General features: G+C 36.5%; 1 protein-coding gene across 3 annotated transcripts in view; it reads left to right on the forward strand.

Annotated features, from left to right (window-relative positions):
• MAPK10 (mitogen-activated protein kinase 10) overlaps positions 1–18431 on the forward strand; it is a 488347-nt gene that overhangs the window by 462017 nt on the left and 7899 nt on the right. For all 3 annotated transcript variants that reach the window (XM_068542104.1, XM_068542103.1, XM_068542105.1), the window contains 2 exons: positions 12764–12827; positions 14529–14606. In XM_068542104.1, the coding sequence (XP_068398205.1) occupies positions 12764–12827; positions 14529–14606 (142 nt within the window). The remainder of the gene's footprint in view (positions 1–12763; positions 12828–14528; positions 14607–18431) is intronic.

Below are 18431 nucleotides of genomic sequence, written 5' to 3' on the forward strand. Positions count from 1 at the left end.
AAAAAATACTAAATTTTATGTTCAGATGCAATAGTATTCCTATAATGACAGTAAAGAATAGGCAAATCAGTTTTCCTTGGTAGAGTTTCTAATTCTGTAACTATGTTTCTTTATTCATTGTGGATTCTTATCCTGGAGCTACTCTACTCATTTACATTAACTAGAGTAGTATGATCTCTTCTGGTTAATGTCTCTAGGGTGAATTGTTATTGAGTCATGTGACTGATATAGGAGTGCTGAAGGTCTTTTTATTCCCCTGCTCCTTTTGCTTCAGCTTTGTGACTGTAGGGCAGAGGTGCAAATGGCACATGGCCTTAACAGGCTGACTCAGCAATATTTGTGTTAGCTGTGTTGACTTTTCACCCAGAACGTTTTTCTAGCTCCTTTATAGCTTATTCTTGTCCTATAATGTATGATTGAGGCTAATATGGCCTTTTGCCGTGGAAAGTCTTGCAATAAAAGCTGTTACTTCTCAGAGTTTTAGGTTAACATTTTTTTCTTTAGAACCTTCCACATGCCATCATCATATCACATATTATGCTGAAATAATCCATTTTTAGGTCTATCTCCCCGACTCCACTGCTCTAATGTTCCTTGAGAGCAGAAATTCCACTTTACCTACTGAGTGCTTCTGTTTGGTATCTTTGTGGTAAACTAATTGGTCGCAAGTCAACTTTGCCGCTAAAGATAAAATAAGTGGTTGATAGTTTGGTTGAGAATTTGGTTTCAATGCCAGTAACAGATAATATAAAAGAGGTGGCTAGTAATTCACAACAGTCTTAGCATTAATTGCTGATTCTTTAAGTAATTCAAATAAAACAACTTGTTCTCTAACGCTATCTTTACCAAATTTATTGCACAATATTTGAAGTTGGAGGCAAAGGAAGAATCAAGATCCTTCCATCTCCCTCCAACCCAAAATGGTTACCTGAGTCATGATGATTATGTTTCCTAAAAATGGTGAAATTTTGTTGTTGTTTGATAGTGGAGAATGAGATGTAGACAGAATTTTGGTATTTGGCACAGAATCTGACTTAGATGATTTGGTGAAACATAAGGACTGGGTATGTAACGGAACATTTAAATGTAGTCCAGATGTGTACTACCAGTTATACACGTATTGATAAGAAATAGCGGCATCCCTTGTCTGTTTGTTTTATTTCCAGGGAAATATGAAGAGACTTACAGCAGATTTTTTTTTTTTACATCATAAAGATATAAATCCACATAGCTCCCTCCATTATTTCATTTAAGTCTTTGCTCAGACGTTATCTTCTCAAAGAAGGCTTGTTGAATATTTATTGTATGCTATGTACAGTGTTAGGCTCTGGTGAATGAAGATACAATCTTTGTCCTCAAGACTTTGTCCCCACAATCTTGTGAGAAGTAAAACCAGTAAATGTTGAGTGATAAGTAGTCCAAATTTTAAGCTTATTGAAGCACATAGAAAAAACTCAACTCAGTAATGTGAATTAGAGAAGGCTCCTTGGAGGGATTAATATCTAAAAAGAAACATGAAGGCTACAGCAGGAATTATCCAAATGAAGAAAAAAAGGCAGAAGAAAGGGTTGCGCAAAAAACTCAGAGTTGGGCTTCCCTGGTGGCGCAGTGGTTAAGAATCCGCCTGCCAATGCAGGGGACACGGGTTCGAGCCCTGGTCCAGGAAGATCCCACATGCCACGGAGCAACTAAGCCTGTGCGCCACAACTACTGAGCCTGCGCTCTAGGGCCTGCGAGCCACAACTCCTGAAGCCCAGGTGCCTAGAGCCCGTGCTCTGCAGCAAGAGAAGCCACTGCAATGAGAAGCCCGCAACAAAGAGTAGCCCCTGCTCAGCACAACTAGAGAAAGCCCACGTGCAGCAACAAAGACCCAACACAACCAAAAATAAATAAATTAAAAAAAAAAAAAAAAGAGGGCTAAAAAACTCAGAGTCAAGAGAAGGTTGGGAGAGCTGCAGATCTTTGGGGGTGACTCAATGGAGAAGGGTAAGGAGAAATTGGGGCTGGCAAACAGGGACCAGGTAACTAAGGAAAACATGATGGAGCATGCACTCTATCCTAAGGGTGAATGGAAGCCATTCAAAACTACTATATATACAATAAATCATATAAGGGTATATTGTACAGCACAGGGAATATAGCCAATATTTTATAATAACTCTAAATGAAGTATAATCTATCAAAATTATGAATCACTATGTTGTACACCTGAAACTAATATCATATTGTAAATCAACTATACTTCAATTAAAAATTAAAAAAACCTAGCAAGCAGAACAACAGCATTATCTGATTTGAACTTCTGAAATATCACTCTATATGCAAAGTGAGACTGAAGTAGAGAAAAGGAAGATGTAAGGCAGGGGGATAAATCTGTAGTAACATAGGTTAGAACTGATGGTGGCCTGAGAATAGACATGCGCAAAAGATTTAAGAGACTTTTAGAAGCTAGCAATCAACATGACTTACAAATGATTAGATTTAAGGTGTAAGGTGGTAGGATTCAAGGATTGCATAGCATATAGTAGTTGGTTAATAAATATATGTTAAATGAATGAATAAAAAAAAGATTTATGACTTGAACACTGGGTGATTGATGGTGCAAATTACTCAACCTTTTCAATTAAAGAACCATAGAAAAATTTAACTTCCAAGGAACAGTAAAGAGAATTTCCATTTTCAAGATATGATTTTGATGGTATAAAGCTAATAAATTTGTGACCTAATATCTGAGAAAGCTGTAGAATAGAAGAGAAAAGTAGAGAAAACTGAATTTAACTTCCTTGTTAAGCTACTGGAACATTATTAAATTAAGTTTTTAAATTACATTCAGTTCACATTATAATTACAATTTGCATTACTAGCTTTTAAAATTTCCTCTGGTCACTTAGTGCTGTGGTGTCTCCAAACAACATTAGTGCTTTCCAAATGTAACAAAGTATAGTACAATGTTTTGCACATTGCAAGTTCTCAAGAGAGCTGTGTTGAATTACCTGTTATACATTTGAAATTAGTTTCCTCTGGAATAAAGCAGCATATGAAACTTTTTCCAGATAATTAAGGCTCATTGCAAATTAAGTGACTTGCCCAAGGTCACTTGTCTTCCTAGTATCAGAGTCAAGGATCCTCTGAGTTCCGTGCTCTTTCCATTGTTCCTGTGAGGAGTTCTGTGACTTATTCAAGAAACTCAGAGTTCTCCTCTCTCTCTTTTGGCAAAGGCTGAATCTGATTAAGAGATAACAAATCCGGTGTCCACTTTGATTATAATCCACAAATCTCTCTGTTCCTGTTCTTCAAAACCATAGCACATGATGATTTCTGTTCACAAAACATTTGTTTCTCCCAAGAAGTAGATATCATTGAAGACTGAGAGGAAATCATTTACTTTCTCTTGAATATTTTCTCTTTCATCTATACACATGAAGCATACTTTGGCAAATGACAAAACTTGCTTTGATTACTGTATAGGAGTGAGAACAGAGGTCTTAATCTTGGCTGCGCATTAGAATACCTGGGGAGTTTTAAAATATCCTGACGCCCAGATCTCACTCCAGGCCAAGTAAATAAAAACCTCTTGGGGTGGGATTCAAGCATCAGCATTTTTAAAACTTCCAGATGATTTCAACCTGCAACCAAAGTGGAGAACACATGGGTGAGAACGATTTGATTAAAATGATGAACTCATACTTAATATTTGTCTTTTTTCCAACCACAAGGTGGCAGCATCACAATACAGTGCACACACTGGCCCTTCTATTGAGTGGACTCTGAAATTTATATCCGTAATACTAATTAATAGCATTGTGAGAGTTCCTCCAGCTAGAGACAGCACTGACTTTTTTCCCTGTTGTTCTCTGTTGCTTTGGTTGTTTAAGAAGACTTTTAAAGGTATTTATTTCAACAGGTTAAATTACCATGAACTATATTGTAAGATATAGTTGGATGGAAAAATGCAAAAAACATGGATTTTACATTCAGATAGATTTGGGTTTCAATGCCGTCTGTGCCACTTACTGATAGGTTGTTTCATTTCTTTGTATTCAGTTGTATGCCTAGAAGAGGAGGCTTGTTATATGGACTAAATGAGATAATATATGAAAATCAACTTTGTATGTATGGTACTAAGATGCTGAAGATGTCGAGGATGAAAGTGATAAAGCTGTAATAGAGTCAGTTACACAAAGTCCAGAAAAACCCAGGATACAGTTGTTTTTCACATATGGTCTTTCTTTTCTGCGTGTGGGTCTCTTCTTTTCCTGTGTGTGTCCTATCTTTCCGTTTCCACTGGTGATTATACAAATAAACATGCTCTAGCTGCCTTCATTTTAAAGAATAATCAAAGTCATTATTACTTTTTTTTTACTACACTATTAGCAATGGAAGTACCTTCCACCTTTATAGCCAGGTTTCTGTAAAGAATTAGACTTTGTTTACTCACAATTACTCTAGTTCATTTCTCAAGCCTTGAAATTGCTTTCTCTAAGATCACCAGTGCCCTCCTAAGGCCCAAGTCCAAAGACTATTGGCATCTTGTGCATCTTTGCCATTTGAATAGGCTGAAAATGTCCTCCTTTCTGATACATTCCCCCCTGATTACTGTGGTGACAGCATTCCTATTCTCCCGTCACCATTGCTGTCTGAGTTGTTTTCTCCTCCCTTAGAATTGGGGATCCCAGGAGTCCTCTCCTATAGCCCTATTTTCTTTTTTCCATGGGAATTTTTGGCATCTTTGACCAGCCCTTAATCTTAATTACCACAAATGACTTTCAAATCTATACATTGTTACATATGGCTGTCCTGAGTTCCAGATCTATAAGTCTAACAATAACTCGCATTTAGATTGCTATCTCAAAATTAACATGTTGAATTTTGAACTGGACATATCCCCTGTCACCCAAAACCGACGACTCCTCCTCCTCCCCCCCATCACACCTTTCAATCCATGGCGTTACTTTCCACCCAGGTGACTGAACCAAATCCCTAGGAGTCATTCTACATACCTCCCTCAGTCTCCTTCAAATCCAAATTGCCAAAGCTTCTCAATTCTTCACCACCCCCTGCAAAATACTTCTCAGTGGTGTTACTCAGTCTCATAAGTAGTCCTAAGTCTCCTAAGTTGTCCTAAGTCTCCTAAGTTGTCATAAGTCATATTTCTTACCTCACACTTCCTCTTTCACACAGATCAGTCTGACTTCTGCACCGAAACAGTTCTCGTTAAGGTCATTAATTGTAGTGTCATTCGTGTTTCCCTGTCCGTTCTCCTTCCCTCCCTTACAGGATGCCCCCTAGAGCACTTCTTCGAATTATCACCTGCACGTGAATCCCCTTCTTGGGCCCTCTTTGGGAACCCAATGCAAGATAGCTTAAAAAAAAAAGAAGAATTAATCAGATTAGTTTCCAGAGATAGATTTTATTAACCTTTTATCCCCCTAATGTGGAGTACTTTCAACTCATCATACTTTTAAAGGGCATTTGCTTCATCTGTAGTTTTAGATAGTTTAATTTCTATTCAAGAGCACAGACATACTTCCTAAAACCTGTGTAAGCAATTTTTAAAAATCAACTGATGTGTATTACAAGTTTCTCTTTGTCCACTTTTAGAGGCAATTAAATTTTTGGTGATTGGAAACCAAGTCATTGTTTACTGCATAGTAAGGTCACAAAATAGAGAAACATTGTTAACACTGAAAAATAACTATTTTTAGTCAATTATTTTGATGATTGTGTGTACTGCTATTATACTTTTATTAACTTGGCAGATTGTTGGTAAGACTGTTAAGCGAACATTGAACCTCATTGTGGATAATGAACTGTTCTTGGTACTACAGAGAATATAAAGTTTTAGAAAAAAATAGAACGTACTAAATGGTGTCATTAGCCAAAGAAAGAAAGAAAGAGGCAAACAAACATATTTAGTGTTATATAAAAAGTTATTCTATATAAATGTTTATTTTCCAATCAGGAGGTTAAAATTTTAAGACGTTCTATTCATCAGAAATTTTAAATACTTTTGGAAAACTTATTCTATATATGTAGGGTCAGGGAAATTTAAAATTGAATTTTGCACGTTTCCTTAAACAGATTTTGTGATTTAACTTTGTACTAAAATTCAGTCTTCTTGGTTGAAGCCTTGGTTGAATCACGCATCTTTTGGCAATCCTCAAATCGCAAAGGTTAATAAGAAAAAACAAAGCGTGTTTCAATAGGACATAATATCATTTTCTTTGATCCAGCTGCTGAATTAATAGAGAATGCACACACAGAAAGACAATGCTATTTAAAGCTTTCATTGGCATTTTCAACAAGACTGCAAACACACACAGAGAAAAAGTAGAACAAAACCATATTGTATGCTTAATTAGGATGAAAGAAGCAGAAAACAAACAGCAACATCTTGATGATTATCATATGGTCAGAACATGACTGATATGGAAAAAATGTTAATTCAGGGCTCAAAGATGAATAAAAGGAACAACTATGTACAATTTAGGTTTTTCATATCTGGTTCTCATCTCTTTCATATGTGTAGAGGTCCTGATGTTGTCCAAGATATTTTAACAAAAAGCATTTCAGAATATGTGTTGACTGCTTGGGTGATAATTGCCAAGTCTAGCTACATGTGTAGACTGACAGAAAATTGGAGCAGAAATCAGAGTGGTAGGCTCAAATTTGTCGTTAATGAAAATCTTTTGTGAGTGTTGAATTATTCAGTTTAGCACGTCTTTAACCCTAAGAATTCCTTCATTCCATCTTTTCTTATAAGAAATCATACATTTTATCCCCAAGTCTGCCAGTAGTTAACTCTATGACCATGGGCAAATCACTTATGATCTCTGAGTTTTCATATTCTCATTTGCAAATTGAACAAGGGTGGCACTAGATAATCTGTCAACTCTCTTCCACCACTAACATTCTATGATGCTGTTGAAAACAGGATTATCTTGAAGATTAAGGAAAGAATAAATTCATACATTTTACTTAGTGAAGAAATATCACTTAAATATATGATATAAAATGATATAAAATGAAGTTGCAAGAGAGAGCAACTTCCACCTTGGGAGAATCAATTAGGAATTTGAATAGATACTGATTAAAAAGATCTTTTCGTCAAGAAATCAAGTCCAGCAGTAAGAACTCAAGAGAATGCCCCAAAAAATCCATATTCCTCAATCCTAATTTTCTTATGTAGAACTGTACTCTTTTATGTATTTTTTGGCAAGAGCCATATTTTTTATCTGAGTTTTACATTCCTAAAAGTGGAGAAAATGGAAGTAAATGCTAACATGATGTCCTAGAGCAGGAAAGGATACAGCTGCAATTGTTGAGACTCCAGTGGTAGAAAAATGCTGCAATTCAGTTGTTTTCTCCATCCTCCCATTGCCATATAACTTAGATCCCTAATATGCATGTTTCAACATTGCCATATAGGATGCTAACATAATTATCATCCCAACACTTATAAGAGTGAAGGAGCTGAGGGCTATTAATAAGTGCAAGGACAGCAAGTACAAACTGGGACTGTTTTGGGCAAATTTAGACATACAGTCACCCTATTTGCTTATTTTTCTATTTCTTGTTTTAAAAAGATTTTGATTTAAATATTGTTTAGATACTGTTTCATTATCCCTTACTTTAGATTCAACTCAATTACTATTTGCTCTGAATTATTCTTTAAATTCTTTAAATTCAATTAAACTTTTAGTCAAATTTCTAACATTAATTAGCTATGCGACTTCAAGATATTTTTTTAAAATTTCTTTGAATCTTAGTTTCCTGACCTGAGGATTAAAAGGGTATATATAAAGAGACTAGCATATAGTATCTTCTCTAAAAAAAAGTGGCCTCCCTTAATTGGAGAAGAGTGCTCTTCATTTATCAAGCCCTCAAAGATAGTTGGGATAGCAGATCTAAGAGCATATAAGTACCTTTTTTTTTTTTTTCAGTGTCACAATCTGTTCTGCAGTTCCTTTTTGTTTATTTCTTTATTCATATCCCATATCCATGTTAGCACTGAAGATATGTCTTCTATATTGTTCCAGTGTTTTAGGTGCTAGCTCATATTGATGTCCCCCACCAAGAGCCGACCGGGATCTTTCTGGGTGTGGTGGCAATTCTGAGGTTTGGAAACCTTTGTGGATTTCAGAAGCATGTTTTCTCTCATGCCTTTCTGGTGCCTTGAAAGCCAAAAGCTTTATTTGTTTCATTTCCAAGAAACTTCCAGTTCCTCTTGTTGAAACTCTCTGATCACTTCTATAACATTGTAATATTCTCATTCTCCATGATTTCTGTAAATGTTCCTTTCTCCTCCCCCTTATCCTCCCACTTTGACTTATCTTCCTCTGGTCAACCTTTAAACTCTGGTGTCTGTTAGGGGTCCACTTCGGCCCTATACTCTTCCTACCTGCATACTCTCCGTGGGTGACCTCATCCACTGCCATGATTTCAGCAAACACCTCTTGCTGATAGTCTCAAGTCTACACATCTCTAGCCAACAGCATTCCTGTGAACATCAGATCATATATTTGATTATCAAATAGACATCTCTGCCAACATAGCACTTAGGCTCATTTCCCTTTTTCCATTCTATATTTTTAGTTGGTTCCACTAGTATTGCCATTGTCCAGCTATTCAGCTTAGAAATCTGGGAGTCATTCTTCTTTCCCATCATGCACATTCAATCAAAAACAAAATTCTACCAATTTTATTTATTAATATTTATTAAGTATTCTTGAATCCATATTTTCTACCCATTTTTTACCTTCCCTACCCCAGTCAGACCTTTTAATTTTTTTCTAGATCATCCAGCAGCTCCCTGACTCTTCTCTCTGAATTCAGTTTGTGTTTTTCTTCAATCCGGCTGTAAATTTGGCCATACCATTCTATTGCATTCTTCAGTGGTTTCTCCCCCATTAGGAAGAAGTCTTCATTCCAATCATGGTAACCAAATCCATCCTTGATCCAGCCTTTCCCTGACCCATCTACTTCTCTATTCACGGCTCTTATCTCTTGTCACTTCTGACCACATAAGTTATACTTCATAATAACAGAACTGCTTCCAGTTCTCTTTGCATGTGCGTGCACTGGAGTAGAGAAGCACACCTCCCACCACTACCACCACCAACCTCACCACCACCACGACTACTACCACCACCACCATTCTGTTCTCTAGCTTCTGTGGCCTAGAGTCATCTTTTTCTCTTTCCCTTTTTATCTTGTCAATATCCAAGACATCTTTTGCTCACTGAACTAGTACAGGTGTCACCTACTCCAAAAAGAAAAAGGTTTTGTTACAGTTTTGTTACAGTTTCTTCACTCTGCTCCCATATACCACCTACATATTTCTTTTATTTATCATGTTGTGTATTAATTATCTGTTTTGCATAAGTCTTACCCCACTAAATTGTGAGCTCCTTGAGGTCAGCAGTCACGTTATTCAGTTTTGAAATCTCAATTTCTAATATAGCTTAGCATATACTAGGTGCCCCAAACCTTAATTGAATGAATGAATTTAATTAATCAATTAATTAATTCTAATATTTACTAACTCATAGTGACTCATATTTGGCCATGTGTTTATCTTATTTAATTGAAACAAATAGTATATGTATATACAATGCCATCAATATAAAGCACATCTAATCCATTATTGTTTATGCAATCCATATAAATTCCTCTAAGAATTTAAATCAGGGAAGTAGAGCCCAAATCTTCCAAAATAGTAGAAAGGGAATCTCTAGTCTCGAAGAATATTCAAAAGCATGCAAATCATAAGCTCTAATAGCTCTCCATAAATTATCCTTAGTTTCTTCTCACCCTTAATTTTCTCACATCTCAAATTGTTCTAATCTACTAAACTCTCCTAAAATACTCTCTGGGGCCCTTCTCATTATACCCACTCCTCATTTCTTTTTTATTTAGACTGTTACCTAGCAAGAGAGAATCCTTCCTATTTAATAAAGTGGGGAAAGGAACAACAGAGCAGTAGACCACTAGCTTCTCTTTAGCAGGGAGGGGCAGAGAGTGTTATAGACCACTGCATGCTGACAATTGCTGTCTGAGCACATATATATATGTGTTTGAATACGACATTACTCTCTTTGGATTATTGGTCAATTACTATTTTATATTGTTATGAGGAAGACATCTTTATGTGAAGTACTCTTCCACTGCAGGTGATTGAATCCTCTCTTAAAAAAAACAAAACAAAAAAAACCCAAACAAACCCTGAACATGTAGCCCTTTCAACCATAACTATAATGCAAGTGTGTTTAAAGCAGTCCTCTTGGTTTATTGAAAGGAGAAATCTTGGACTCAGTACTTTGCTTTCTTTCTTTGTAGCTTGCGGTTAGAGTCTATTACTTCGTGCTTTCTACATCAGCAACAGCTGTATGCTGAAGCTCCAAGGAAAACCTCTCTCAAATAGTTCTGTTGCAAAGAGAAAATAACATTTACAAACTTTGACAGGAACTATACCCTTGAGCCATGTTTAATTTTGAAACTTGAATGGAAAAGTCCATTGCATGGAGAAGTCAGACGCACAGGATCCTAAGCTGAGTCTATTGTTAGAAGAGGCGCCAACAATGCACAGAGCTCTGGGTGGGGCGTGAGCTCTGAGAACTGTGCACACTGGCCTGCGGGGGGCCTGGACAAGGCCCACTTAGACGAGGACCTCACCACAGCTTTATACAAGCTCAGGAAGAGGCAAAGCAGAAAACCTACCACTTGGTGAAGCATCTTTACATAACCAGAGTTTGGCTTTGCATTAGCTTACTTAGATGACAGTTCCACAGATTTTCAAAAATAACTTCGTTTTACTCATTCACTCATTAAATCATCATACTCCTATAATTGGGAAGTTCTTTATAGTTTGGGGTAGAAGGTCCTCCCTCAGTCAGGTCCCGGGGGCAGTGCCCGATCATCCCAGTGCCCTTAACTTTATATAGTCAGTGTTTCTGTGGCCTCACTAGTGTCATGGGGTGGGGTGGGGTCTTGTTCTGTTTAGCTCTTTCAGTAAAGGCTACTCAGTCAGCCACATCTGAATCCCAGTAGCTGGTTTAAAGCCTTCTGTCCCAGTAACGATCACAGGTTTTAAAGGAATGTCAAAGTCTTTTATTTTCATGTCCAACTACTTCCGTAGTATGTGAGGCTGCCCCAGCATATTAGGGCTAGGATGAGTATTCATGTCCGTTATGATTCAGGCTACCAGAGATTCTGCATGCAGTGAAGAAGAACCATTGCGGTATTAGGGTGCTGCTCCCAGGCCAAAGAACCTCCCACAGAAGTCAGAAGCTGTCTCTGAAGATATTGTCCGAAGTGTTCCTACGACAGCCATTTCTTTTGTTTTTTTTTTTTTGCCTCCTTTATTTATTTATTTATTTATTTATTTATCTTTGGCTGTGTTGGGTCTTCGTTTCTGCTCGAGGGCTTTCTCCAGCTGCGGCAAGTGGGGGGCCACTCTTCATCGCGGTGCGCGGGCCTCTCACTATCGCGGCCTCTCTTGCTGCGGAGCACAGGCTCCAGACGCGCAGGCTCAGTAGTTGTGGCTCACGGGCCCAGCCGCTCCGCGGCATGTGGGATCCTCCCAGACCAGGGCTCGAACCCGCGTCCCCTGCATTAGCAGGCAGATTCTCAACCACTGCGCCACCAGGGAAGCCCAACGACAGCCATTTCTGAGGGATGCTGTCCTAATAGACCTGAGTCACTTTATTGAGTAACTGTTAGTTTCTTACAAAAAATGGCTGCTTTTGGAGTGTTGGACAACATGAATTCTGGGACCCCGTCTCATGACACCAGACATTTTGCAGCTCTTCTTTGCCCTGAAGCCATTATTAGCCAATATACCTCCTCAACTCCTTCTCTCTCACCTCTATGTTTTCCAAGAGATTTTTTTCTTTCCGTGTTACTTGAGCTGAGTTGGAGCTACTCTATGTCACCGTGATAGATATCCCTAGGTCCAAACATTGGGAGGAAGAGGTCAGGGAATCTATCTGAGACCTTCCTTCCTGGAAGGCACCTGGATTTGTGAAAAGTTCTCCTTTTCCAAGTCCAAATTCCTCATAGCAAGAGAAATGCTGATTCAATGTTAGACTAAAGGTCCTGTCACATCATTTCTCCTAGAGAGGGTTAACTCAGGGGCCACTCAGGGGTTCAAGGTGACACATCTCTCTAGGCAACTGGCAGATGCTTCTGCCTGAGGGGGGAAAATATCTTAAACCATTCAAATATAGGGCACACAGCTATGTATAAAGATGTTTTATGATGCTTCACACACACAAAAAATTGATTAGATCTAAATATTTCTTTACACTGGGAACTAGTACTACGATCTGTTGAGAGGTATTAAAGAGTCTTTTTCACAGGGGTCTAAAATGGAACAAAATCTTATCAGTCTGGGATAGTTTTAGTAGGGTTCTATTATAGGGCTAGTGAATGGAGGAAATAGCCTCTGGGTCTTTGTAATCAAGTGTCTTGTTTGCTTTTTAAAGACTGAATATTAATTGCTTACGCTTGAGTTCTGAATCAGAAGGTTTTGGGAAGTGAGCTCTCAGGATTTGGATTCTGCTGGCTTATTTGGCATATAAATGAATCCTTCATAAATTTGTGGGGAAATTTTAACTTCTGTACCACTGTAATTACTCCACAATTTATATGAGATTCTGATCACCACTAAAATCAATGAATAGCAAAATATTCTCGTGCATTGTAAGAGTTTAGCTATTTTTAGCTTATTACGGAAGGTTTATTGTCTGTTTTTATTCTGCAGCCCCCACCCCAGATATACGACAAACAGCTGGATGAAAGAGAACACACCATTGAAGAATGGAAAGGTGACCCTACTGTTTAAATAAGTGTACCTTTTGCTTTATTGAAACTCAGAAAACATCTTTAAGGCTTTTCCTTTTAAAACAATTTAGTAACAGATGATTTTCTAAGTGCTATCCTCTTAGACCATTTTCAAAGCTCCTAAAACTTCATCTACCTTTTCATACTAATAACAGTATTGCATTTACTCAAGAATGAAAGGACTTAATTACTGACACTTTTAAAAAAAATAGTACTGATTGTCAAAATATTTGTCATGGTGGAGGGAAAACTTTAATTCAAAATTTCAGAATTAAACATTCCATGTTTGTACATAAAATTATCACATAAAATGGATAAAATTATGCCTGAGATGGTTTTAGTCATCATAGAATAAAAGATAGTGAATATATAAATTCATTCACTTGATTTATAGGACTTGAAAATTTAAATGAAAATTCATGTATCTGAGCGGCTTATTCTCCTTTAAAGTAAGAAAAGAGTGAATGAATACATTAACTTTTTTTTCAAGAAAACTTTTTCAAACACATACTGCATGATCAAGGTCATACTCAGGGTAAGACAAGGTAGAGAAGAATTGTTCCACTAACATAAATAACCACAGAGTAGAATAAATATGATAAAGCCAAATGCAGATTATAACACATGATTAGGTCATTATGAGGAGGAACATAAAGGGGAGATCTGAAGGGAGGAAACATTTGTGCTACCTTGAAAGAATTAATAATTATAAGTTTGGAAAAGAAAAAAAATTGAGGAAAATACCAGAATGAAGATATAAGAGGAAACCAAAGGGTAAGAATGAGCAAAAAGTGTTATAAAGTTAGTAAAGAGAATGCCCTGTTCAAGAGGTCACGTTGGAGAGTATGGAAAAATAAGCACATATAAACAGTAGATCAAGTAAAAAAAAAGATGAGAATGATAGACAGAAAAATACTTGATTTGATCTAAATAAGGACCAGAAGGCACTCAGGGGTTCAAGATTAGGTAAGTGATAGGGTATAAATATCACTTGAGGAGGATGGACATAGACTAAATTCTGAAAAACTGAAGAAATACGTGTAAAGGATGATGATTATATAAATTGTAAGCCATTGCAAAGCACGAATGAATGGCACAGAATAATTTGTAGTTAAAAGCTATAAAGTAAAAAGTAATGAAGATATACATATTTTTAATTCTAGTAATGAAAAAGCCAGAAATGAATGCAAGTTTGGGAATAAATATAATAATTTTTTAATGTTGGATTTTATGCAAGTTTAGTTTTGCAAATCCAAGATTTGAATCTAGCAAAAAGATGAATAAGAGTTGGAAAACTGATAGAAAGTAACAATTTAAAGCCACAAGAAGAATATGTATATCTCTTAGGAAGTGAACATAAAAGAAAAATGGAGGTTCAAAACTGAGCCATTAAAATCCATAAGAGATAAAATTAGAATGCATCAGAAATCTCCCAAAGAGTTCAGAAAACAAGTAACGTGTACTCTTCATACATTTTCTTGGTCAAATGCTTTATTGAGCACCTACTTTTGCCAGGCTCTGTGTTATTGCAAGAAAATGTAGAAATAGAAGAGCAAAGAAATTCCACTTGGTTTATAATTTACTCAGCCCCATCAAAATGTTATTACTTGTCATTAACTAATGAATCTTCTCTTTGGGTTAAGGAGAAAATTGATTTTTATAACACTGATAACTGTTTCTTACAGAACTTATTTACAAGGAAGTCATGAGTTCAGAAGAAAAGACTAAGAATGGCGTTGTGAAAGGACAGCCTTCTCCTTCAGGTACTCACTCTCAGTGAATAACCAATAAACCAATACTCGTGTATTTTTCTTGGCCTTAAGGAGAGATTGCGGTCAATAACATTGCCAATAGAGCACATGAACTAATATCACATGACTGTTTTTCCCTCTAATGATTTTAGTTTTATTCCTTTTGGTGTTTAGTGTGGCATTCATTATGATTATTCTGATTATAATAACCTAGCACAAGAGTTCTTTCAGAACTTATTTTAAGATAATAAGGAATCTTAAAGAAATGTTAGCATGGGCTGGTTAAAGGGTAACTGCACCTCATCAAAATTCAGAGCCATAATGCCCTCTTGACCACCGAGTCAATGTAGAGTTCAGGAATCCCTCCAGCCAAAACCTTTTCCTTCATTCACTCTGTTTGCATTCTTCCCAAGGTTGATGTAACCATAGTTGAAGCCTTAACCAAGATGGGATCCAATTAAAGTCAGCATAGAAAATCTTTCAGTTTGCAATCTACAGAATCTAACACACATTTGTACATATACATATTTTACTGATCTTACTAATGTGCTTTAGAATTATTTGAGGTAATTTACTTACACTTATTAATGCTAATATATTTTTCCTAAGACTTATGCTTTGAATAGAAAGAGAATATCTTTAGATTTAAACAACACTCAGATCATGCTGGCAGAAATGTAGGCTGCAAATTATTAGTTTAGAGGAAAGTATACCTGGTGTCCTACCTTTGATGTATAATTTTTTCCCATGCACTTTATTTTTTCATTTCCGTCTTTATTTTTTTATACTTTTTATTGGAGTAGAGTTGATTTACAATGTTGTGTTAGTTTCAGGTGTATAGCAAAGTGAATCAGTTATACATATACATATATCCACCCTTTTTTAGATTCTTTTCCCATATTGGTTATTATAGAGGTTTGAGTAGAGTTCCCTGTGCTATACAGTAGGTCCTTGTTAGTTATCCATTTTATATACAGTAGTGTGTATATATCAATCCCAATCTCCCAATTTATCCCTCCCCTCCCTTTCCCTCCTGGTAACCATAAGTTTGTTTCTACATTTGTGACTCTATTTCTGTTTTGTAAATAAGTTCATTTGCACAATTTTTTTTTTTTTTAGATTCCACATATAAGTGATATCATGTGATATTTGTCTTTCTCTGCCTGACTTACTTCACTCAGTATGACAATCTCTAGGTTCATGTTGCTGCAGATGGCATTATTTTGTTCCTTTTTATGGCTGAGTAATATTCCATTGTATATATATGTACTACATCTTCTTTATCCATTCATCTGTCAATGGGCATTTAGCTTGCTTCCCTGTCCTGGCTATTGTGAATAGTGCTGCAATGAACATTGGGCTGCATGTGCCTTTTTGAATTATGGTTTTCTCAGGGTATATGCCCAGGAGTGGGATTGCTGGGTCATATGGTAGTTCCATATTTAGTTTTTTAGGGAACTTCCATAGTCTTCTCCATAGTGGTATGGAGGTTCCCATGCACTTTAACTTGCTTCAGGAAACAGGTAGGATGAATTAATCAATTCTTCACACTGATAACTGCTCTTTAGTTTGTACCCACAGCCACTATGATGCCCAAACAGATGCAATTCTTGTATGACCTGAGTTTCTCACCTCTAGATTTGAGGAAATGTCCAATTCTATCTCGTCTTCCCTTTCCTCAAAGAGGGTTAAGGGAATCATTGGGGTTGGTAGTCTACCCACACTATTTATTCAGCCTAGCATCCATATCGATACAGGTCTGTAGAAGCTGCTTCTAACTTACCTGCATGTTCCGTCTGCTGCTGATTAAAGAACCCAAAGCCTGAATCCTACAGCCTCAAGATACCACCTGCTAAGGCAGAAAGACTGCTTACCTTAAGAATTCCCATAATGGCCAAAACATATTTTCTTACAATCTTTAAGAAGACGAAATACCAGGATCCAGTGAAGGGTGACCTAGCATCTCAGGCTGGGACTGAACAAGTTTAGCAGAGTGTCATCTTTATTTCAAATTATCATTAATTCATCTCTTTTCCTTTTTTCAAAAAGCTCAGAATCATGCCACCCACTCCAGAACACCCCATCTTCTGCTCGCTTCCTCCTCCACTTTCCCCTTGGCCCCAACCAGGTCTCCACAGCAACTAATCTGTGATGACATAAAAATTCATAATTCTCTTTTCAATACTTTCACAACACTTCTACAAAAGCCTTCTTATTCCCATGATTCATTTTATGCAAACTGTACAGCTCAGAGTGGGAAAAATGGGATTAGAAATGGTACAAGTGAGATCAATTAATCATTAATTCATGAATGGTCTGCCATATGAAGAAAGATTTAAGTATTTGGTAAAGGAACAAAGTTTGTATGTTATTAAGACCTAATTCTTTAATCATTAAAACCATAATTCTTATGCAAAAATAAAGTGATTGCATGAAGAAGTTTCTTTTAACTCATTAATGAGGGTAATGGCAGAATAACATTTCCATGAAGATATGAGAAATTAGGATTTACATAGTCTGTGGAAAAAAGAACACTGAAATAAGATTACTAAATTAAATCAAAACTTGTAAATGTCCTACAGGGCAACCAAACCTATCTTTGTAGTTATCTTTTCTACCAGGCAGAAAAAAAAAAAAAACAAAAAAACACAGAGTTTCACTTTATCAGCTTTCTACGAGTTTACAGTGTTGTAAAACATCTGGACCCTAATCAATTGAGAATATTAAGTCCAAAAAGTTATGTTCCACAAAACAGTCAGATGACCCTTAGGAGGGCTTGTTAAAAAATGCTCAAGTGTGATATTAAAAAGTTACATGCTCAAAAAAAAAAAAAAAAAAAAAGTTACATGCTCATTTTTTGCACTAGTCCCAAGTGTTGGATAATTTTCCTGAACAGTGTCTAAGGCTATTGACAAAAATAATTTCTACATGCTCTGAATAGATGAACCTGAGTCCTGACCAAGTAAATCCTTTTTAAGTTTGCAAGAAATACATTTAAGGTTAATAAGGCCGAAGGCTAGGTTACAGAGCAGTTTGTTATTTCTGGAATGACTGGAAAATAAATGCATTCCACTACAATATTTAATGATGAATATAACTAGTCATAGAGAAATTAAAATATTGGCCAGAATGCATGAGATTGCTGCCAATTCAGATTCAATTTGTTTAAAGTCAAACACATCCTCTCTATTTAGATTCACCCACTCAGCAGTAAATTTTTTTCTCAACTTTCCCATTTCTATTAATGGCAGCTCTATTTTCTTAGCCTCCCAGCCTGAAACCCCTGATTGATCTTTTACTCCATACTCACCTTATGACTGAGTCATTTTCTCCATACTAAAAATTTTGTTTGCTGGATGTCTTACATCTAATTACCATGCCTTTCCTTTAACATCATTATGATTGAAGTTTTCCTGAAATAATTTTCCAGACTTCAGTCTCTACCTAAGTTGATCTTTCAAAACTATAGGTTTGAGCAATAATTCCCCTGATCAGTGCCTCCAATGGCTTTGCATCACTTATAATTTAAGCCTAGTAACCTCTCCCTGACGTGGACAGCCCTCTGTAATCCACGTTTTTCCACCTTTCATACTACACCCATTCTAGGCTCCTGTATTACCGTTGTCTTACTTGACTGGATCCCCACCTTTTGGAATGCTGCCCATTCATAAGTATTCTCTTACTGAATACCACCTTATTCCAAAATATTTTTTATATCTGTTCCAAAAGACTTTTCATATCTTCCCAAAGAATAGGATCTTTTCTTCATATGGGTCCTACTAGTACCTGTATTTTAAACATAGTCTTATTACCCTTATTGATTGAAATTCACTGAAA

Source organism: Eschrichtius robustus, chromosome 4 (genome assembly GCF_028021215.1).
Source record: "Eschrichtius robustus isolate mEscRob2 chromosome 4, mEscRob2.pri, whole genome shotgun sequence".
NCBI lineage: Eukaryota > Metazoa > Chordata > Mammalia > Artiodactyla > Eschrichtiidae > Eschrichtius > Eschrichtius robustus.